The 24,043-nt window shown below is 35.0% G+C and overlaps 1 protein-coding gene across 15 annotated transcripts in view; it reads right to left on the reverse strand.

Annotated features, from left to right (window-relative positions):
- The window catches only part of ZBBX (zinc finger B-box domain containing), a 113,365-nt gene that overhangs the window by 15,523 nt on the left and 73,799 nt on the right, over positions 1–24,043 (reverse strand). For 9 of the 15 annotated variants that reach the window (XR_013369643.1, XR_013369642.1, XM_077880203.1 and 6 more), the window contains 7 exons: positions 19,927–20,036; positions 19,424–19,524; positions 17,996–18,075; positions 15,634–15,773; positions 10,251–10,555; positions 6,327–6,480; positions 5,434–5,550 (listed from right to left, as the gene is read on the reverse strand). Coding sequence is in view for 8 of the 15 variants with exons in the window: in XM_077880203.1 (XP_077736329.1) it covers positions 5,434–5,550; positions 6,327–6,480; positions 10,251–10,555; positions 15,634–15,773; positions 17,996–18,075; positions 19,424–19,524; positions 19,927–20,036 (1,007 nt within the window). In the remaining 7 variants the exon portion in view is untranslated. The remainder of the gene's footprint in view (positions 1–5,433; positions 5,551–6,326; positions 6,481–10,250; positions 10,556–15,633; positions 15,774–17,995; positions 18,076–19,423; positions 19,525–19,926; positions 20,037–24,043) is intronic. The other 6 variants (XR_013369644.1, XR_013369647.1, XR_013369646.1 and 3 more) reach the window with 3 other exon arrangements.

The raw sequence follows: 24,043 nt of genomic DNA on the forward strand, positions 1-24,043 counted from the left end.
AAATTGGCTTTGTGCAAAATATTGGATACATTAAAGTGCTATTTTTGATATCATGAAAATCATATTTAAACATACGCCATTATAATATTATGCCCACCCAACTCGAAGGAAACTGTGAGATTCAGTAAAGTAACTACAGGTAGTTGTCTTGTATTAAACATTTAATGACTACTGGGTTTGTCCTTTTTTTCAACTTAAAAATCTACTTTGATTGTAACTAGTACCCTAAGAAACATCCTAATGCAGTATGTAATTATTTAAGCAATTAAAACTGACGAAGGTAAGTCCCAAAGGGCACCAGTTTTAATGAACATTTCAGAAATCAATTTTGAAAACATTTTTTGTTGGAATGAAATTATGAATAAATTAAAATAAGATTCTGACCTTTTTGTCTATGTGCACGGAGACAATTAGAAAGAAAAATTATTGACAAAAATGTGTCTATGTTTTAGGACATATAAATGTAAATATCCCTATGGATTTCTTTAATGACCTGAATTTGGAAATAATTCCCCCCTTTACCTGTAATACACAAAAGTACATCAGATATAAAATATTCAAATACATAAAAATACATAATACACAAAAAAGCAACCTTGCCATTCCTACATAGTAAGGCTGTGGTCGGAACAGCCATCGTGGAAGCAAAGGCCAAGGAGTCTAATAGAAATTCAACTGTATGAATGGAAACTTCTGTATCTATGTAGAAAATGTACCCTCCCATTTCTATTGTGCTATGTCCCAGGGAAGTAAAACTTCGAGTAACGCAGAACTCTGATTAAAATAAAACAAGTGGAAGGTGTTATGAGGAAGAACTGGACGTCTGCCAACACAGGCAAATATGAGTTGAGAAAAATTTAACATAATATAGATGCCCTTCAGAAGATTCAGAAAAGCAAAAACATTTGCCAAACTCTTGTGACAACATCTGGTTGCCACAGTATTAGAGGTTAATTGATCCCAACTGAGAAAAAAAAAAAAAAAAGTATACTTGGGGGTGGGGGCAGATGTATGCTCAGCATGCAGCAAACAGATCATCTTTTTTATCGAAAATATATGTAAAGTGTAATTTAAAGTACCTAAAACAAAAAAAAATAAAATAAAAAAATAAAGTACCTAAAACATAGAAAGAGACAGAAGATGCTTCAGTCTGGTCCTTCATCTTATTTATTTATTTTGTTTATTTAGGTGAATTTATCATTCTCTCTATAAGCTTATTAATGTAGAAGCTCATTAATGTTATTGGTGGGGTTAAGATGTGAAACACCGCTAAGACTGACACTAATGAAGAATTCCATGATCAAAGGGAGCATTTCATAATTTTTTAAAAGTCCAGTTTGTAAGATTATAAGCATAAGAAATTCCTTTTGGAGTAACTTGTGCCACTACTGGCAGTGTAATCTTAGGAAATTACAGATTAGCTTTGACCATAGTTATACTCTAAAAATAACTAAAGAAATTGTCCTTGGTATTAGCTAAAAAATATATGCCTTATGACTACTGAGACCATATCAGATATTGGTAAGATAAAAGAGAAGGGCGCTTTCTGCTTTATTAGTGGGCGTAAGAATGCTGACAAGGATATGAAAGTATGAATCACTCACTGAATAGTACTTAGTACAATAATTTTTATTGCTGGTCTAAATAAAAACATTGGGTGGCGCAGCGGTTTGGTGCCTGCCTTTGGCCCAGGGCGTGATCCTGGAGACCCGGGATCGAATCCCACATCCGGCTCCCGGTGCATGGACCCTGCTTCTCCCTCTGCCTGTGTCTCTGCCTCTCTCTCTCTCTCTGTGACTATCATGAATAAATAAATAAAATCTTTAAAAAAAAAAAAAAAAAGAACTGGACGAAACATCAGTAGAGCAACATGCTTTTTGCACAATGTTTCAATAACAAATAACATCTGAACAAAGGAGCCACTATTTTATTCCTGAATAAAGGTTGCAAAACATCATTGTCTTTTGAGATTCTTGTTCTACTTTGTAAATTACTAAGCATTTATACCTAAAAAATAAAAATGTATTTTCTAAGTGTTCTGAAGATACATATGAACATTTTATTTAGCAGCATAGGGTTAGTAGAAAGAAGGCTAAAGTGGGAAGTACTCCACCAGATTAGAAATCACCCTGTGACCTGAGACATTCATATTCATATTTCACCTACAAAATTTAGGAGTAATTTAGGAGTTGAACAGATTGGTATCTTAAATCCCTTCCAACTCTGAGAGCTTATGAATTGAAATACCCAATACAATTAGATTATAAAATCATTTGTCAAATTCTAAAACTCCCAGGCACTGTGTCAGGATCAGGGTACTCAAAAGTGAATGGGACATGGCCCCTACCCTCAATGTACTCCAAACTAACCCACAGTCCTGCTCTCCCGCTTCACTCCTTTAGACATGCTTGCTAGGTGCTGACAAGATGCCAGGCTATGTTCCATCACTGAGGACACAACAAAGAAGAGGACAGGCTAGGTCCTTGCTTGCTTTCCAACCAAGTGTAGGATGAGCAGAAAATAAACAAGTAAAATAAATATCATCTAGTAATAGGTTATAGGAGAGGGACAAAAAAAAAAGGTAAATGTGATTGGGGGGTCTCAAGAGGCTAGCACTAGGTAGGGTGGTTTCAGAAGGCCTCTACGGAGGTAGCAGCTGGGCTGAGATGGATAAATTGGAAAGAATCAATCATATGAAAAGGGTATGAAGAGGGAGAAAGAGGCTACAGATCATCCCAGGATAGATGGAAGAGCAAATTCTAAAGGTAACAAGCAAAAGAGAGTGTGTGGCCTGTGCAACAACAACAACAACAACAACAACAACAACAACAACAAAAAGCCAGCATAGCTGCACCCTGGGAGAGGATGCAGTTGGGCCAGGCCAGGCCAACTCAGTACTGCTGTGTGATGTCTGGTAAGAAATATTTTTTTTCTTCCTTCTATAAGAAGCTATAAAATGCTTTTAAGCAGGAGATTGGTAAGATGCAATTTATGTTTTAAGTTTACAGAAAATATGATTAGTTCCCTGTGAACTATACACGATTTTATGACTCTAGAAACAATTCACTCACTGACTATGAACAGTAGGATTTGATGGAAATCGGTTATAGAAACTTGCTTCAGAAAAGGCAAAAAGTGAAACTGAGAGACAAATGAGAGATGATGGACAAGTGGCTTGGGCTTATCTTGGGCAATAAAGGTAGAGGTGGTCAGATTTGGGATCAGTTTAAGAGCTGAGATCAGCAGGCTCCAGGGATGACTCGGCTGTGGTGGCTAAGAAAGAGGCAAGATGGATCCTGGTTTAAAGACTTACCGATGTTTGCATGGTTGTGCACAGATAGGAAGACAGGGTGGGTGAGCAGGAGGTTTGGGCAGGGGTTGGGGATGATCAATGGGCTTCCTGCTACACACACAGCTGCATTTCATAGCTATTGTGTTTTTACAGTCAGAAACTTAAAAATCCTCCTGAAGAATTCCTTTAGATATTAGCATCAGTTCAGAATATTAGATTTTGGTAACTTGAGGCACAGTCAGAAAATTATTTTTATTTCAGGCTATGGCTTCTGTTCAGAAAGTCATTTCCCTCTGCCCCTAACTGGTAAATCGTATTAATTCTTTAAGACCCAGCTGAAATGTCACTTGGCTCTAACACCTTGGTGATCTACACTTCTCAATGGCAAAGCAATCACTTTACCATCTCCGTTTCTAAAAAAGACTGCACATGTACCTACCTCTATTATAACTGATCACATGTGCTACTATTGTCAGTCACCAAAAGTATGTTACTCACAGTCCTTTTATAGAATGTTTACTTTATTTGGGGTAATTTATGTGTTTACGTATCTATACAGCAGTTTTCCCTAGGTATGATTTTTGGATGGTCTACAGCAGCATAACATGAAATTATTGATAAAATAAATGCAAATTCCTAGACCCTATCTCAGCTTTAATAAATAGGAATCTTAAGAGTGAAGTAGAGAAATTCCCATTACAACAGGTTTCCCATGTGAATGCGGTCATACAAAGGTTTGAAAACCTTTATACCAGACTAAGCTCTTGGAATAGGTGGACAAGGGTTTATTTTGTATCACCAGTGTCTGGCGGTGCCTGGCCTACAGTAGATGTTCCTACACATGTTTTTTATAGTAAATTATTGATTTCAACTGGTCACTCCAAATTGATTCTTAAAAGCATTTGGCTACTTATTCATAAATATCTGTCTCAGTAACAAATTTCTCATAGCATGCATGGGAATTTGTTTTCAGCAATATATGGTAACTTAAAACAGTTCTCAGAAGGAAGCAACCAGGAGTTTTGAAGCTGCTTGAGACTTTGATGTAAGAATAGGTACCTAACTATAGAGCCAAAAAACACTGATCAAAAAAGGATGGTTTTTACACTAAAAAGGCATTCTAAATCTGACAGATTCTCAACATAAATGCATATGAAAGGGATCTCAGCTAGCCAAGGAGTTTTAATCATAGGATTTAGAGCAAGAGAGACACATAAATTTTGCACATTTTGATAAACCATAGGTAATTAAATCTCTGGCTTACAGATAGCCCTCAGATGAAGGCAAATAACCCCTTTTGGTAAGTGTTCCTCCTAAACCTGTGAGCTTCCGGAGATCAGGGAACATGACTTATGCAACTCTTTTCCTTCAGAACCCCAGCATCATGCCGACATACTCAACACATGTCTGTTGAACTGCCTTAATTCATCAATCATCTACAGCAACTTCCCGTGAAATTCAGCATAAAGGAAATTTACTGTAGCAAGTGTTACTGGATAATAATAATGACCTAAAATAAAACTACTGGTTTTAATGATGTCAAAATTCTATGCATAATCTCTCTAGGAAAATACTACAGTGAGATTCAACATGTCAAAAGACTTAACCTATAGACAATCTTATAATTATTTTGGTTAGAGAATGAAGTTAATGAATTTAAATGGAGATTTTAGGGTTAACACAATTGGCACTGAATGTAGAACAGAGGTGTCTCAACCATGGCTACAAGCAGCAATCCTAACCTAAACCATTCCTTCCACAAATGGTTATGTCTGATCACAATTTGAACCAAGTGGATGACATGAAAAATCTAGTACAAATGCACTGGTTCCTGAGAGTGTAATAAAACGATCTTTTATAAGATTGTTTAAAATATATACCATACCCTGAGCTACATTAAAAAAAAAACTTTCACTAATACAATGTTGTAAAAATAACTAAGACTTAACTCATGTTTTTGAGAAAAATATGACTAAACTTGGTTTTGGAGAAAAATGTCAGGTAACCTATTAAAATCTGAAAAAGTTCATATTATGAAACTGCAAAAACTAATTTTCAGGTACCTAGTAAACTGCTCAGAGACAAACTAAAAAACACAGTGAGTCATCAGTACGGCACTGTGGCCTTTCAGCTGATCTTACCCATCTTCTGCTCTGTTCTACTCACTGATGGGTTCTGGGCACTCTGCAGAACACCCAAGGCAACTGCATTATCAGCAAATGCACTTACGCTATGGTCTGGCATCCACTCTCCATCTCCTGAAATGGAAAAATGGTAAACTAATTTAAACCTTAAAAAGGAGAGAAATCCATGTTACTGCTTTATTTATTGTCTTACTGGATAATGTTTAGCTAGATAAGGACCACTTATAATGGTGAGGTATATATTACAAAAGACAAAAATCTCATGATTATACGTAAGAAAAGCATTAGATTTGCATAGCATGATAAAAAGAAATAAGTAAACTCTGAATTGCAAAGATATTACGGCACACATCTGAATAAAAACAAATATTTTTTTCAAATATATAATATAACACAAAGTATAATAGTCTGTATGTGAATACACACATCTGAATACATAGGAGTCCTGAGAATATAGGTGACAGCATGACCTAACTTTCAGAAGGAAATTACAGCTATATCTCAAAAATCTCACAGATCCTGAGAATCTGAGATTTGCTTTTAAGATGGTATTTAAGAATCATCATGCGCTACTTACCAGTTAATTAAGTGATTCAAAGAATTTCTGCCACAATTTAGTAAAGGCTACATTTCTAAATTCTAAAAATAATCTCGCCTCAGTCTCATTACAGTTATGTTCTCTCACATTCTGAGAGTGTCCTCAAATATAAATATATGGCCACTCACACAGGGTTAAAAATTTCAGCTGAAGAAGAAGAAAATGACTTTATTCATTGAACAGAATTCCCCAGTATTTCCTAAAATGAGAGGATGAAGTATTTAAAAAAACAAAAATGCCAGAAAATTGTTAGGTTGGCTCACAGGCCATCTGACTTTGTGTCTGAATTTACCTGCAATTGTAATCCTAGTACTGGAATAGCTGCATTCTAAGCTATGAGAAGGAAGTAAGTTGAGTCTTTCATTGTTATCAAAAACAAAGAATCTTTCGAGTCCTTGATATTGTTCAGTTATAGGCTTACTTCTGAGGGCTATTTCTTGTAACAACTAGGAAACAAAATATTCAACAAAATTAAGTTTATTTTATCTCATCAAAACAAAGCAGCACATTCATTCATTGAGCACCTATTATGTTCTTGGCACTCATTCTGCCCTCATCAAATTTAGGTTCTAATGGCGAAGACATAGACGATAACCCAACACTTATATATAGTAAGATTAGAAAAACATATAAACTACAATTATAGTAACTATCCAAAAGTTGCCATTGATTCGAGGAGGATGGAAGTTCACCAAACAAGAAGTTCTCCTTTCTCCCTTCTTTTATTTTCTTCCCTTCAGTGTCTTTGCATATGAGTTACTCTGGAAAACAGAGTCTCCCTTATGTGCTGTGCTTTTGAGTTAGTACCTTTGCCGATACATAAACTAATTTCAAAGATGAAAGCAGAATACCAAGGAGAATAAATGTGGTCATAGACAAAACCCAAGTTAACAAAATACTCATCATGAAGCAAATATACATGTAATAAATTGAGGCAAGAGCAAACTATGTGATTTGAGAAGTTCATAATGATTAGAAACTAGCAGGCCTAGGTTCGGGCTGATTTCAAGGCTAGGTTTATATCCCCACCCTCTGAATTCATTTTGCCATATGCTTTCATCCTAGGAAAGAATATTAATGGGATTAAAACATACATGAGTCTAATAAGAAAGAACCAGGTTAGAGATTCAGAAGTGAGAGCTCTAGATGGGCTTAAGACACAATCAGAGTGCTCTCAGCATTTAACAGTTCCCTAATGGATTGAATTAATACCCAAATGCAGTCTGTTTCAAGGCACTAAATAAACACAAAAATTATTATAACTCAATTCAAATTTATGTCACATAAATGATAAAATGTTACAAAATAAAGCTAGTGACCGATAAAGCACCTCCTTCAAAGACAAGTCCAAGTTGGCTCTACTCAGGGCATCTTCACTGGCTGTCACAGACACGGATTATCAACTTACAGCACCTCCTCAGTTCTAGTGAAGCTCTTATGTGGATTAGACAACTGCGGATCTGGAACTTGTTTTTTTTTTTTTTAGGTGTCAGTTGAGAGATAAGAACAAAGAAGGTGGGTTGGTTTGTTTCCCAAAGTTAACTGCTGGTGGTCTCAGATCCAAAATCAAGAGTCCCTAACTAGTCCATGGTCCTCCTGGCACCTGACCCTACCCCACTGCGGCTGCTCTACAGCTTGATACTTAATTTCATAGTCTCCACCTTGATAAAGGACTCAGTTTCTGAAAACTGAAGTGTAAAATGAACTATTGTGCACTCAAGTGAAAGTCAAGTAATTCTACTGCTAAAAATTGCCCCTACTGCTCACTTTTAAATTTTCTACTGCAGCAAAATAGATTTTTAAGTAGTCTCTGCTCAAGGAATGACTTCCACTAGAACAGGAGGAGAATAAAGACAGTTCAGGTGTAGTCATCACGGATGAAAACAGAGTAGATTCTATAAAGCACCATTCTCTATGGCATAACCTCTTACCATTTTTTTTTACAGTAGTAGTATAAGGAATCAAAATATGGTTAGTAGATTTGTAACATTTCAATTTTTATTATGAAATACTTTAGATGTGTAGATATGTATTACATATAACATGACTTGATCACACAATTGAGTATCAATAATTTAAAATATTTGCTTCAGGGGGCCTGGTTGAACATCTGACTCTCAGTTTTGGCTCAGGTCATGATGTCATGATGTAGCAGAATCAAGCCCTGTGTCGAGCTCCATGCTCAGTGTGGAGTATGCTTCAGATTCTCTCTCTCTCTGCCCCTCCCCCCATATAAATAAAAATCTTTAAAAAAATATTTGCTTCAGATATCCATACCAAAAAAATTTAGTCTTTAGAGCTAATTTTATTATTGTACTGAAGTGGACATAGTCTACTCCAATGCATATTTTGATTATTAATATATCTAAATGTGTCCATAAAAAGCTATAATTGGCTTAAATATTTCCAAAAATACTGACCTATCTCTATGTGTCCTTTTACGTTTAAATTTTCACGTCATATTTTTGAGATGTATCCATATAAGTAAAAATAGTTCTATTTCAATCATTTTAGCTGCTAGATTGCCTTCCATTATGCAAATTACAGATTACATATCCATGAGTTCTGGCCAAATGTTTTGTATTAGGTTACAGAAGAGAATATCTCCTCCTTGGGCACAGGTCAAGCAGGTTTGCACCCAGTATAAAAGAATTGGGGCCCATATGCTCAGAATTCTCCTCCCATAATACGACACTGAATGTGTAGGTTGTCACACAGCCTTCTTCATAATGCCATATGGAAATTGGAAAATTAGAGTTCTGTTTGCAGAAATTCATTCTGTGATTGTTTTCTTCACTGAGAGGAAGAAGAGTTCATCTGCAATGAGGCTTTGTTTTTGAGATCTATTATCAGCTAAATTGTAAGAATGCCTTCTAGAAGGGATTGGATTTCTTCTGGCAGACACATTAAGGTATCAACAAATATGGATTAAAATTAATGTGAATTTGGGGCACCTGAGTGGCTCATTCAGTTAAGCATCTGCCTTTGGCTCATCATGATCCCAGGGTCCCAGAATGGAGCCCCATTTCAGGGGGCTCCCTCCTCAATGGGGAGCCTGCTTCTCCCTCTGCCTCTGCCTGCAGCTTCCCCTGCTTGTTCTCTCTCATTTTCTCTCTCTGTCAAATAAATGAATAAAATCTTAATACATATATATATACATATATATATATATGTATATATATATAAATTTGTTTGCTTGGAGTTTCTAGGCAAGAAACGTGTATTTAAACTATAAACCTATGTTACATGAAAGCCCAAGTTTTCCATTTTTCAGGTAATATATTTTATTGAGCTGGCCCAGATCCTCTGCAGAAACCAGTTTTTCTTTATCTTGCTGTATCTGTGAATGTGTCTCCCAGGGTATTCCTTTAGTGACTGAGAAGACGTCTTAGGGAACAAGTTTCTACAAAGGTCTCAGTTCCAATTTTGCACTTCAAAAAGAAAGAAGACCCATCACAAAGTGGGCACAAATCCAGTTCCCCAAGCAGAAGTAGTAGCGGCTCAAAATCCATTCTTCTATGTTTTTGGTCCCACCTTCACCTTAGGCACCAAGGAGATTCATTTTGAATGACTTTGAAGGGCTGCTAAAATATTTGCCTTGCCTAATTTCCAAAAAATGTATTAGGTAATCATGATTACCTAAGATTTTTAATATATAGAACAGAGATTCAAATATACTTTCAAAACTTGGCATTAACGCAACAATGAGCTACTTTACTTTTTCTCTAAGATGAAATGAAAACTATACCCTATCTCTTTATTAGCCATGTTTCTGAAGGAATTGCCTTTAAAACCTTATACTTACATTAAGCCACAAAGACTGGGTCTATCTACATATCTGCACTTATTTCATTTTAACCAGTGGCTATACAGTAAAAAGCTAGAAAGGATTTATTATATTAAATTATTCATAATAATAAATTTCATTTAGAAAAGTAACAGCTCTCTTACCATGGTACATGAGGTGGGCCTTAAAGTGTTATTTGTCACAGAAAACCGTTTGTTATAATGGCATTTACCATATTAGAATTTGTCCTGTAGGTCATTAACATTCTTTCCTATATGAGTCATTCTGCTACCATCTCATGATAATATAAAGTAGCACATTTTAACTTCAATAGGTAGTAATATTTAAGAATATATTATGTCAATATAAAATTTTTCTGTGACATTTCTTATAAAAATTTTAATATAATCAACATAATGAGAGATTTACCAGTGGTGACTCTGTAGTTTTAGAATCTTCAAAGTTTGGCCTCTCATGCAGATTGCTAAATTCCAAGGATTCTTTGATGTCCTCAGATAATTGCTCCTTAATGGAAGGTTTTTCTAAATCTATACTTGGCAAAGAATCCTTGCTCTCAAGTGATACACAGGAATCATCAGACTTTTGATTGCTTTTCATATCTATCGTTTTCTCCTTGAAATTTCTTTCAAAAAAGCTGCTTTCCCCTAACTTCTCAGTGGCAGGAAAATAAACATCAGGATCCACGATGGTGTCAAATTTTGCATTTGAAGCTCCTGGTGTTGAAAACAATCATTTACAAAAGTTAAATAAAGTTGATAAAACTGTCAATAAGCCAACACTTCTGTGGTGTAAACCTTTGTCAATAAGCACTATTTTATCAACATTTCTTTACTGAGATCTCAGTGTTAAAATACTTTCACTCTGCTTATGTTTTAAATGATAATCATGATTTACTGATGTATTCAGACCTTAATGAGTTAGACTAATGGAAGGAGGTAAGATTTTATTTTGTAATGAAATCTCAAAATTGATGCACATTTTTATTTCAGCCTGTGGGTCAATTCTCACTTTCCTACATTCTCTCCTGCTCAAGTTTTACAATGGCAATTTATGAAAAATAATGCAGAGAGAACCTTATTTTCACATTTTGCCTCTTTTTCTTAGCATGCCTAGTGATGAGGTGAGGGCAAGGGGAAATCTGCAGATGAAAGAACAGTACCAGTTAGGGGCACAGAAAATGTTTAAGCTGGGACACCTGCCTCTGGAAAGCTACAAAATGAGCAAGATTATATTAGTCACCACCTCATTATGTCTGCTTTAAATAAATGAGTTGCTTTAGATCATTGGTTTTCAACCTGGGTGCACAATGGAATCATCCGAAGGTACTCTTTAAAACTGTCAGTGGATGAGCCTGACCCAAACCAATTAAATCAGATGCTGGGAATGGGTTTCAAGCACTGTTTTTTTCCACCTCCCTCCACCAAGTTCTCCAGGTGATTATAATGTGCAGCCAGATTGTGAAATATTGGTCTAAATTTTGTGAAGAATAAAAATTCTTTAACAATTTTTGCACCATATTGCAATCATTTTAAATAAACATATGTATATCATTATCCAGATTGAATATAGCTTCATCTGATTATCCCTATGCTCTTTCCAATATAAATATCTTATCTCTATAAATAGATGATATAAAATGGTAAAGGCTATGACTAAAATACTCTCCAGTGATGTAAATTCTGCGTTGCTGCCCAAAGGACTTACTCGTTGCAATCAGATGTTTGTATAGCTCGGCAATTACACATAGCATTTAGAACCTCCATTTCCAACAACTATCACCTCTTAAATCACACAAGTACTATGAGAAATATGGTAACTTGTACATCAGAGAAAACTTCATAAAAGCTGTTCAATTTAAGGAAACTTCCATTATAAGCTGTATTTTCCTCCTAAACCTTAATAGAAATTAGTTGATTTTTTTGGTGCAAAGAGATGCCATTTCCTATATATAAATGTCTACAACTAACCTCTGCAATATTTTTGGAAGTTTGCAAAATTCCACTATGAGGATCAATTGCTGCTGAAGAGGTGACAAAGCAGCCTTTTAATAATCTTTAAAATGTAATGCAGAAAGTATAGGCATGATCTAATTTAGTCTATTCAGGGGCACCTAGGTGGTTCAGTGGTTGAGTGTCTACCTTCGGCTCAGGTATGATCCCAGGGTCCTTGAATCGAGTCCTACATCAGGCTCCCCACAGGGAGACTGCTTCTTCCTCTGCCTGTGTCTCTGCCTCTCTCTGTGTGTCTCTCATGAATAGATAGATAAAATCTTTAAAAAAAATAATTTAGTCTATGAGACTTCATTGAAAGTCCCATTAAGTCATAAAAACCAGATGTCTTGGTTTAAGATTTAAAAATCAATTAATCTAATCTGTCACATCAACAGGCTAAAGAAGAAAAATCATAAGATCATATCAGTAGATGCAAACCAGAAATAAAAGGGAACTTCTTCAACTTGATAAAGACAATCTATAAAAGCCTTACAGTTAATATCATACTTAATGATGATAAACCAGATGCTTTAACCCTAAAATCAGGAAAAAGTTAAGGATGTCCCCCCTTCAACTCCTTTCCAACAACATGCTAGAAGTCCTAGCTAATGCAATAAAACAAGAAAAGGAAATAAGTATACAGATCAGGAAGGAAGAAATAAATCTAATTTTGTCCACAGATGACATAATTGTTTATGTACAAAATATGAAAGAAACAACCAAAAAACCCCTGGAATTAATAAGTTATTATAGTAAGGCTGCACAATAGGAGGTCAAGATACACAGATTAATCACTTTCTTACATGCCAACATGAATAAGTAAAACTTGAAATTAATAACACAATGCCATCATCATACAAAAAAACGAAATACATAAGAATGAACCTAGCAAAATATGTATAAGGGATATATGAGGAAAACTAGAAATCTCTGATGAAAGAAATCAAAGAACTAAATAAGAGGAGAAATAGTCCATATTCACAGATAGTTAGACTCAATATTGCCAACATGTCACTTTTTTCCAACTCGATCATAGATTCGATGCAATCCCAATTAAAATTCCAGCAAGTTATTTAGTGGATATTGATAAACTGGTTCTAAAGTTTATACAGAGAAGCAAAAGAGCCAGAAAAACTAACACAATAAGGAAGGAGAATAATGTCACTACACAACTTCAAGAATTACTATACAATTACAGCAATCAAGACAATGTGGTATTGGTAAAAGTATAGTAAAACTGATCAATGCAACAGAACAGAGAATCCATAGTTAGTCCTACATAAATATAGTCAACTGATCTTTGCCAAACAGCAAAGGCAAAATGATGGAGAAAAGATAGCTATTTCAACAAGTGGTGCTAGAACTGCAAATCCATATGCCCCCAAATTAATCTGGACACAGACCTTCCACCATTCACAAAAATTAACCCAAAAGAATGATAGATCTAAATGTAAAATGCAAAACTATAAAACTCTTAGAACATAAAAATCTAGATGATCTTGGGTATGGTGATGACTTTTTAAGACACACACCAAGGGCAGAATCCATGATAGAAATAATTGGTAAGCTGAACTTCATTAAAATTAAAAATCTGTTCTGTAAAAGAATTGCTAAAAGAATGAGAAGATAAACCATAGACTTAGGGAAAATAGTTCCAAAATGCATATCTGTTGAAGTACATTATCCAAAATATTAAAAAATCTAAAATCTCAACAGTAAGAAAATGGAAAACTCAATTAAGAAATGGGCCAATGACCTTCATATCTTCATTAAAGAAGATATGTATATGGCAATAAGCATATAAAATTATGTTCCATATCATATGCCATTAGGGAATTGCAAGTTAAAACAACAATGGAATCCACTCCACAATTTTTGGAATGACGAAAATCCAAAACACTGACAATATCATATGTTGGCAAGTATGTGGAGAACAAGAAGTCTCATGCATCGCTGGTGGGGATGCAAAATGGTACAGCCACTTTAGAAGACAGTTTGGTGATTTCCTACAAAATTAAACATATTTTTACCATGTGATCTAACAACTACAATCCTTGGTATTTACCCAAATGAGTTGAAAAGTTATGTTCAAATATATGTGGATGTTTATAGCACCTTTATTCAGAATTGCCAAAACTCAGAATCAACCAAATTGTTCTTCAATAAGTAAATGTCTAAATAAATTGTGATACGTCCAAACACTGAAATATGATTCAGTACAAAAAAGAAAAAAAAAAAAGGAGCCATCAAGCCATGAAAAGACATGGAGGCACCTTTAAGTGCACATTACTAAGTGAAAAAAAAGCCAGTATGAAAAGATTACATAGTCTATCATTCCCGCTACGTGACATTCTGGAAAAGGCTAACCTATAAAGTAAAAAGATCAGTGGTTGCCAGGAGTTAGGAGAGAGGGAGGTAATTTAAAAGGCAGAGCACAGAGTATTTTTAGGGCACTATACAATTTTTTATGATTCTATAATGGTGGATACATGTCATTATAAATTTGTTCAAACCCACAGAATGTACAATACCAAGATGAACCATAATGTGAACTATGGACCTTGGGTGATAACAGCGTGTAAGTCTGTTTGTTGATTGTAACAAATATACTACTCTGGTTTGGGATGTTGATAATGAGAGAAGCTATGAGTTTGTGAAAGCATAGTGTGTATGGGAACGATCTGTATTTCCCGCTCAGTTTTGCCGTGAACCCAAAACTGCTCTAAAAAGTAAAGTCTATTTACATAAATCAAGTATCTTTAAAGTAACACTCAATGGGTATTTATATTCAGCATGTTTCCAAAGGCAACTGGAATATCAGGCTCCAGGTAGGTAAAAAAAATATCTTTTTGGAGCTATGTAAAGTCCTAAATACCCATATGGATATAGTTCACAGTTGGTCATAATGATTTAGAGGCTTATTAAAGATGTCAAGACAGGCAGGATTACCACAAATCATGGTTCTCTGCCATCTACTACCCAATCAGAATGTAATCATCAGTTTTATAACTAGTTATTTTAAAAAAATGCTCTCAGGTATCTCTCAATCCTTAATATAAGGTACATTTATTCATTTTTCTGAAAATCCTACATAGGTTAAAAATAATATTTGAAAGGCAGATTAAAAACAATCAAGTTCCTATGTTTTAGCTTAGGAAAATGCCATCTAAGAAAGCAAGTGACATGTTCAAGGTCACACAATGATTTAAGGCAGAAAGGGAAATGAAATTGGACTCCCAGACCAAGATAATTTATTGTGAGTGTCTTTAAATGGTGCTCTCCCCATCTGGAAATTGAAATCAGACATTTGCACACAGCATTCTAAACTATAAATTCTAAGGAATTTACTAGTAATAACAATGTAGATATATAAGCACAATGATTTGTTTTGGTTTGGTTTTATCACTTACGTGAAACTTTACATCAAATCTGAATATTTTGTGAGAAGATTTGATGCAAGGGAGGGCAATATGGTGCCAATTAGATTTTCATCATCCATGTAAGTGTTGTAAAAAGTTCACCCATGTTATCTTTTAAATGCTAGCTCGGTCCATAATAACTTTTAGAGACAACCAACAGTGGCTGCTTTCCTTCTGAATATAAACACTGTTGTCCATTGACTGAAAAGAGTATTTGCTAGAAAATTACATATTTTCAACCAAGTTTTTCTAAGTACTAAATTTTCTGGTTTTAGAATGAATGGCATAGTGATAAAGCTTCTACATATTGCAATACCTCCTGGTTTTATTAACTTGCCAACATTCATTGTTAATAATATTAATCCACAAGAAAAAAATTACCTTTTGAGTTATTTTTACCATAAGAAGAGCTGTTGTTCAGATGAAGATGTAAGAGGTCTGTTTTTCCCTTGGTGAAAACATGATGTTGATAGATGTCATTTTCATACAGAAAAGTATTCTGATAATCATGAAATGTGCAACTTTCGTGTTTAGGGACAAGCAAAAGAGAAGAGTTGAAAGAAATGATATAGAAAAGAAAGTTAAAAGTCCCATTTGTTTTATTAAAACAAATAGAGCAAAAAAAAAAAAAAAAAACAAATAGAGCAAAACCTTGAGGGAATAGAATTATTCACATTAATTAATTTATTTTTTAACCTTATTGTGGACACATTCTAAAACCACATGTAGTAGTATTACAGCTTTTAAAGAAACAGGCAACTGGTCCAAATCTGATTCAACTGAATAATGTTAATTGATAGCTTCTTTTAAATAATATTCTGAAATGAGTTTGGTTCCTTATATTCCTTCCTCTAAAAATGGAGAGTTATCTTTCAATCTCATTGAAATCTGATGAAATCAGTGTTTTATGTATTTGATTTATTCTGTCCTATTGTAAATGGCATTATTCTTTAAATTTGATGTTATATGTGTTGCTGGCATATAGAAATAAAATTGATTTTTGTATGTTGAAAAAAAGAAATCAGTGTTTTATTACTTAAATAAACGTTTTCTTCATCAATGAACTATCAGAATAAAAAAGCCATATGTGATATTTATTTTCAATTTTAATAATGATCACTTTATACTAGCATATGTAAATTTTAAATAACATTTTCTATGAATTGAATAACATATTTAATAATTCTCAATATTTATGTAAGCTTTACATAGTACCACCAAAAAACTGGATTATGCTCCATGTCACTTATGATCCCTTCCTTTATGATTCTTCTCAGAAAAGAAGAAACACTACAGGCCCTTCCAAACTCAAGATGCAAAATCATTGCCAAACCATGATCAGTAACTCTCTCTGCCTTCTGTAACACCCTAAATGGAGGTCAAAGCAGGATTTGTGATAAGATATACAAAAGAGGGGATCCCTGGGTGGCGCAGCGGTTTAGCGCCTGCCTTTGGCCCAGGGCGCGATCCTGAAGACCCAGGATCGAATCCCACGTCGGGCTCCTGGTGCATGGAGCCTGCTTCTCCCTCTGCCTGTGTCTCTGCCTCTCTCTCTCTCTCTCTGTGTGACTATCATAAATAAATAAAAATTTTTAAAAAATTAAAAAAAAGATATACAAAAGAATCAAATAGAGAGCAGAGATGTCATTCATTTCCTTAGTAATATGGTAGCCCATATAAATCTCTTATCTACTGACTGAAAGATTATCTCCTACCAAAAGCACATTTTCTGCTAAATATCTGGGTCCAAACATGGGGCTTTTCAGATCTAAGTGCTTCACTTAGGCCCACTGTTCCAAAATGCTGACAAGGCCTAAGTTGATCTGAACATATAAACAAAAACTGGTGTAGGGGCTACTTAATGGGAACTTCATTCAGCTGTTTACCTAATTTAATACTCTGTAGTCAAAACACATGAAACCCTAGCCAAAGTTTCAACAGCAAAGGAGACCTGGAGTCATTTTATCATTACGAACAGATACAGCTAGATATTATTTTTCACTTGTAAATGACAAAATTCTAAAAAAAAAAAAGTTACAAAGTGAACCATTATACTTCATTTATTTATCACATAGGAAAATCTACCTAGTAAAAATCTATAGTTTGGGAATTTTTTATGTCTAACTAACCATTAATATGTGTTTTTATTTAAGGATCATAGCAAACCAAAATAAGACAAATCCAAAGAGTATCTTTGGTGAAAAGAAGAAACCTCATATATGTCACCTTGGTAAAGTCATTTCAAATAATAATGTTAAATTCAGAAGTATCTATTAAGTAATCCAGATATTAGGTAAGAATATAAACATATCATTATAGCCACTTTTCTAATTTTTGAATGTGGCAAATATTAGCAATATTGCACACAAGTTTAAAAATGACTTTAAAAAAAATAAAATAAACATGACCTTGTAAAATATATTCTAACATTGAAATCACTTAGTTTTTACATCGTGAATTTCTCATTTAAAGAGATAGTTGATTTGAGGGGGTAGGTTTTTTAATAAGCATCAAAAAATGAATTAGATGGGGCAACCCAGGCGGCTCAGCAGTTTAGCGCCGCCTTCAGCCCAGGGCATGATCCTGGAGACCCAGGATCAAGTCCCATGTCAGGCTCTCTGCATGGAGCCTACTTCTCCCTCTGCCAGTGTCTCTGCCTCTCTCTCTGTCTCTCTCAGGAATAAATAAAATCTTAAAAAAAAAAAAAGTGAAACTTAAAAAAAATGAATTAGAAAGATCTTACCTTTTTTGACTATCTGCATCTGCTAACTCAACTTTGTAGGACACTATGTCTCCTGGTTCTTCATATTCCTCTTCATAAGTCTTATTAAATGCATATAGTATAATATTAGTATGTTCAATAAGTGGACTCTACATTAACAAGCTAACTTGTATGTAATATTTAGAGAATTTTTTTCCTATAAATAACGTCATGGGCTTTCTGACTATGTGCCATAGAACATTAATTCTAGAAGAACTAAACAAATTCAGCAACTCTTTGTTGAGGCCATTTGCTATGTCAGCCATTTTATCAGTATTATAACACACCTGGAGATAACAATAATAGCTGTTTTATTATGTAACTACTGCGTGCCAAATAGGCTAGTGACTGAAATGTTTTTAGGGACAAAATGTATGGGCTTACTCTATGCATCAACAAAGTGATGACAAGCACACACACACTATGTGAGCACATGTGCTTATTTGTTCAATATCTTAAACTTATCCAGAGGGGAATTAAAATGTTGCTAGGCACACATGCAGACAGAACAGGAGCTATTAACCTTGAGAAGAAAGTAGTATTTAAAGAGGTACTTCCATTCTAGTCTTTTTCTGTGACAACCACAGGGAGAAAACTATCAAGGACAAGTAGTACATTCAGCTACTAGATGATTAGAAAGTCAGAAATGTGCTGAGTTTGTCAAAATTTAACCCTTCAGCCTAAGCTCTACCTCTGATTGGCTTGAACTTCAGTTGATTGTACTTCGTGTCTCCTAGAGGTTTTCATTCAAGTTATTATTATACTAAAACCCTTATACCTTAGTACCATTTTTCCTTTAAACAGAAAATAGGGATGCCTGGGTGGCTTAGCAGTTGACCATCTGCCTTTGGCTCAGGATGTGATCCCGGGGTCCCAGGATCGATCAAGTCCCACAACAGGCTCCCTGCATGGAGCCTGCTTCTCCCTCTGCCTCTCTCTCCTCTCTCTCTCTCTCTCTCTCTCTCTCTCCCTCTCTCTCTGTCTCTCATGAATAAATAAATAAAATCTTTAAAAAAACAGAAAATAATATTAGATGACATTCAAGAAACTACATGTATACAAATAAATAGATACCATATAAAGACCAATTTTTGTTTAAAAAGACTGATAACATAAAGAACTAAATAAAATAAGCTCTAAGCTACATTTCTATAAGTTAAAAGTAGTGCATTTCTCACAATACAAGCTTCCAAAAATGCCACAATAACAGTACAGCCCCCAGACTTACTGCCTACATTGAAAATAATATTGTTTTATTCTTTCAGCATATTTAAATTCAAATTCTTGTAAATTTTCTTCCCAACAGTATTGAATTATGAAAAAAACTCTTGTTGAAAATAATATGTAGTTGTAGCTATATGTTATGAATTTCTTGTTTGTTAAGTAATAGAGTAGTCATTATGCACTTACATCATCCAGTTCGACTATTTTTAGAGATGGTTCGGGTCTCTCTACCTTTAATTCTTCTACTGGCAGAAAAAGTGCTGGGTGTTGTATTTTGGTCTCCTCAACTAGGAAATAAGATCAGGAAATAATATCATCAAGGAATATACTTCACCTGATAATTCCCTATCTTCAAATAACATAGTCAACAATAAAGGAATAACTTTCTTTTGTGCATCCATCCATGCTAATATGTAAATGCTATCAATTTTCCCAGCTCAGGTAAAATACACATTTTCTTAACACTCAATATTTAAATAAATAAAATTATTTAATTTAAGGCAAAGTACATGTATTAAACAGGAAGAGGAGCATGCCTGATTCTGATCTAGAGACAAAAGGTGCATAGTCCAGTTGAGGCTAATATAGTAAGAAAATAAAACAAAACACAAAAGCAGATGCTGACTAAAGCTTAGCATGTAAAATTTGAAATAATAAATTAGAAGATATCTAATCAAGGGTGAACTAACCACCACTGTCTTCATCACTTTCATTCTGGGAACACTTTGCCTCACTAGCAGTTTTACACTGAGGTATGAATGTATCTGGTAGCATGTTTCGAAGCTGCTCCTGTGGAGTTCTACGAAACAAGAAAGAAGTAATTAAAAGACTGAAATACATTATCTGAAATTTTCCCAGACAAGATCTTGATTTATTACACAAACATGTGAGTATACAAAATTAATGATGAAACCAAATACTTCTAATTCACAGAAGTATGATTGTATAACAGAACCTTAATCTACTAAAATAATTTTGTAAACCAAATTAACATCACACAAGATTTTTCAACTGCATGTCCTACTGTTTTTCATTCAGGATGAAAATCAAAGTTATGACAGAGGTCAGTGTTCTTGCAGAAGCCACATGTAGTCCATGAAACACACTACCTGCTTTAAAAAGCTAATTTATGGGGGCACCTGGGTGGCTCAGTCAGTTAAGCACTCGACTCTTGGTTTCAGCTCAGGGTATGATATCAGGGTCCTAAGACTAAGTAAGCCCTGCATCAGCCTCTGTGCTTAGGAGGGAATCTGCTTGAGGATTCTCTCTCTCTCACTCCCTTTGCCCCTATCATTGTTTATACTCTCTCTCTGAAATAAAGAAATCTCAAAAAAAAAAAGCACTGATTTATGAAAGTGCGTTGTATATCACAGCCTAGGTATTATGTTGATAGGTTCTAGGGGAACCTAAAGACATTCTTCTAAACCTCCACCAAGGCAACAGGATGATAAAATCTGTTCCCATCATATGAATGTAGTGTGTTCTGATTGTTGCATTTATTAACCAATTAATGAGGTCTAATATGGCCCATCTCTTACAGACAACAACAAAACACAGGAATTCTCAGAGGTCAAGATTATATATCTGGCTCTAGAGGATATTCCCAAATTACTGGGAAGGTGACACTTTTCAATCAAGTAAGTAGCTACAGGCCTTCCAGGCCATGCCAGCTCACAGAGTCCTCAGGTAAAAGTCAGGCCTTCTTAATGATAATAGTATATAGCACTGATACAAAGCTTAGAATGTACCAGGCCCTATTCTAAGTAATTTGAGATGTTAAATATTACTAGGTATATTAAATAGGCACCAGTATTATCTTAATTTTACAGATGAGAAAACAGAGACATAAATAGGTAACCCAATATGTTCAAAGTCATTCAGGTAGTAAATACAGAAGAGGAATTTGAACCCAAGGAGTCGACCTTCCCAGGTCAATGTTCTTAACCATTATTTACTCTATATGGCCTCTCCCAACTCACAAAGGCAATAAAAGTTGATAATCTGGCAATCTATAGCTATGTTCATTTTCTCAATATATATGATGTATATATCAGAACATTCCAAAATATTTATATATTTTTCAGCTTTGTGTCTTAACAAATTTGATGAGTATGACATCTTACATCTATAATTTAATTAAGTGATGGAAAATATTAAAGAATAAAGGTCAAAACAAACTGGCACCTGGCCACCAGAAACCTCTTTCCAGTTTGACACAGATATACTATACAAAAAAAAAAAATCAATCATAGATGCACATGAATATACTATTATCCAGAACTCCTTCTTTCTGAAGTAAAAATTGATCTAATTTTATGAGCAAAGTCCTGAACCAAAGGTTTAGAGAGTCTAGACAATAGAGTATTGGAACTATTGATTGTATATTCTTTTTTTCTAAGATTTTATTTATTTGTGCATGAGAGACATAGAGAGAGACAGAGGTGCAGAGACACAGGCAGAGGGAGAAGCAGGCTCCATGCAGGGAGCCAGACATGGGACTCGATCCCGGGTCTCCAGAATCCCACCCTGGGCCCAAGGCGGCACTAAACCACTGAGCCACCGGGGCTGCCCTTGATTGTATATTCTAAACTCCATATTTTGTAGATGAAAAAAAAATGTAGACCAACATATTTTATGGGATTTGCCCATGAACAAACAACTGATCAGTCAATGAACGAGGTCTATATTCTGGATATGGGGACCCTGGCACCAATGCTTGCTTGAAAGACCACGCCACATCAATTAAAGGTGAAATATCTTTTAGAATAAGATGACCTCACCATATTTTCCTCAAAATTTAAACAAATATTTATTGAACACTGACTAACTGACAAGTATCCACTACTGAGTTTCATATCTAAAAGACTATTATGGGCATTACACTTTACATGAGATATGGACACCCTAGATAGAGTTGCATAGGAATAAACATAAGAGTATATGAATGAACTTAAAGCCCTGCCACATAAACCACAATGGGCCAGAACTATACACCTATTAAAATAACCACCATCAAACAAACAAACAAACAACCCTGAAAACACCAGGAACTGGCAAAGATGGAAAGGAACCAGAACTCATACGTTGTGGGAAAGGATGCAAACTGTGCATTTGCTTTGCAGAAATCGTCTGATCGTTTCTCATAAAGATAAACATTCACTTACCACACGATCTAGCCATCCCAGCCCAGGCATTTACCCAGGGAATTAAAAACTTATATTCAAAGAAAAACCTATTTGCAAATGTTTCTAACAGATTTATTCATAATTGCCACAGAAACCCAGAAATCAGCAGGAAGTTCTTCAACAGACTAATGGATAAACTGTACATGAGGATGATGAAAATCTCCTCCACAATTAAAAAAAAGGGGGGGTTTCAATTCACTGAAGAGCACAGATGATTCTTAAATGCATTTAGCTGAAGAAAGGACACAAAGGCTACATCTCGTGTGGTCTCATTTACATGACATCCGGAAAAAGGCAAATGTGTATGGATGGAAACAGATTGATGGTTACCATGTGTTGGGGATAAAGGATCAACTACAAAGGGGAAGCAAAAGGGAATTTGGGGGCAATAAAACCGTGCTGTTTAGTACTATGGTGAACTATGCTTGACTCCAGGCATTTGTAAAAACCCACAGAACCGTACACATATTTGTGCTATTCAAATTTTTAAAAGTACTGGGGATATGGACATAATCCAGTGAATGGCAAAAATGATTCTAAAGGAGGTAGGAAAGAAATGAGGGTCATGGCCTCAGCAACTTTGGAGAAAAATATCTTCACTGGATATGGTGAGCTAAAGATAAAAAGCACGACACACAAGCAAGGTACTGTAGTTGGTAAATTTTTTTCTCATAGTAATATTAGTTTGCAATTCTGAAACTACTATATATATGCGCATATATATGTATACACACAAACACTCTAGAGATGATAAATGAATAAATATATCATAGATAATGAAAGTCAAGATTCTCACTGAGGGTGAAAGAAACTACAAATAAGCAAAGGGAGAACGTGATGCTGGTTTGTACTCAGAGGTAGGAGTGTACACTCACGTTTACTTAACAGATGCTCAAGTAGACAGATACAGAAATAAATTTGGTTGCATGTGTGTAGTGGGTAAGTATACATACATATATTTCCTAGATGTTCTCTGAGAAGACCTAGGCTCTGTGGTACCTGTGTAACCATGATCATACCTGTAATCCAGAGCTTTCTGAATTCCATTTTCCCAAAAAAAGGAATTAAGATTAGTTGGAAAATTATATCTGGGCTAGGGCACAGAAATGCATCTTGGGTGTCAGAAAAATGAAGAGATGTTTCAAACAAATGAACCAACAAACAAAAAAGGAGGAGACTACATTGAAAGCAGAGTGGAGTCAACCTGAATCAGCTCTCAGTGGCCAAGCCAGGAACCATTTGAGTCATAAAATAAATAACAATAGTATGGAATATTAATCCAAAAAATAAAATACATATCCATGAGTCCCCACAAATAAACAAATGAATAAATTAATGAAAGGGGGGAGAGATAGTCTCTCCCTGAAGGATTCTCATTAATAAGTATAGAAGAAATAAAGGAAACAGAAAATCCCAGTTTTTCTGCTGCTGACAAAATCCACTGATATAGTAAAATTAGTAGGGGAAAGTTTAAGGAAAAACAGGATTTTATATCACCTCAAGGCATCTCCCCTAAAACCTTTATTAATTACTATGATATTAATGTGCTTGCCCCCTCACAAAAGTCATATGTTAAGATCCTAACACCCAATGTGATGGCATTAAGAGATGGGGTCTTGGG

The sequence above is a fragment of the Canis aureus genome, chromosome 31, assembly GCF_053574225.1.
Source record: "Canis aureus isolate CA01 chromosome 31, VMU_Caureus_v.1.0, whole genome shotgun sequence".
In the NCBI taxonomy this organism is placed as follows: Eukaryota; Metazoa; Chordata; class Mammalia; order Carnivora; family Canidae; genus Canis; species Canis aureus.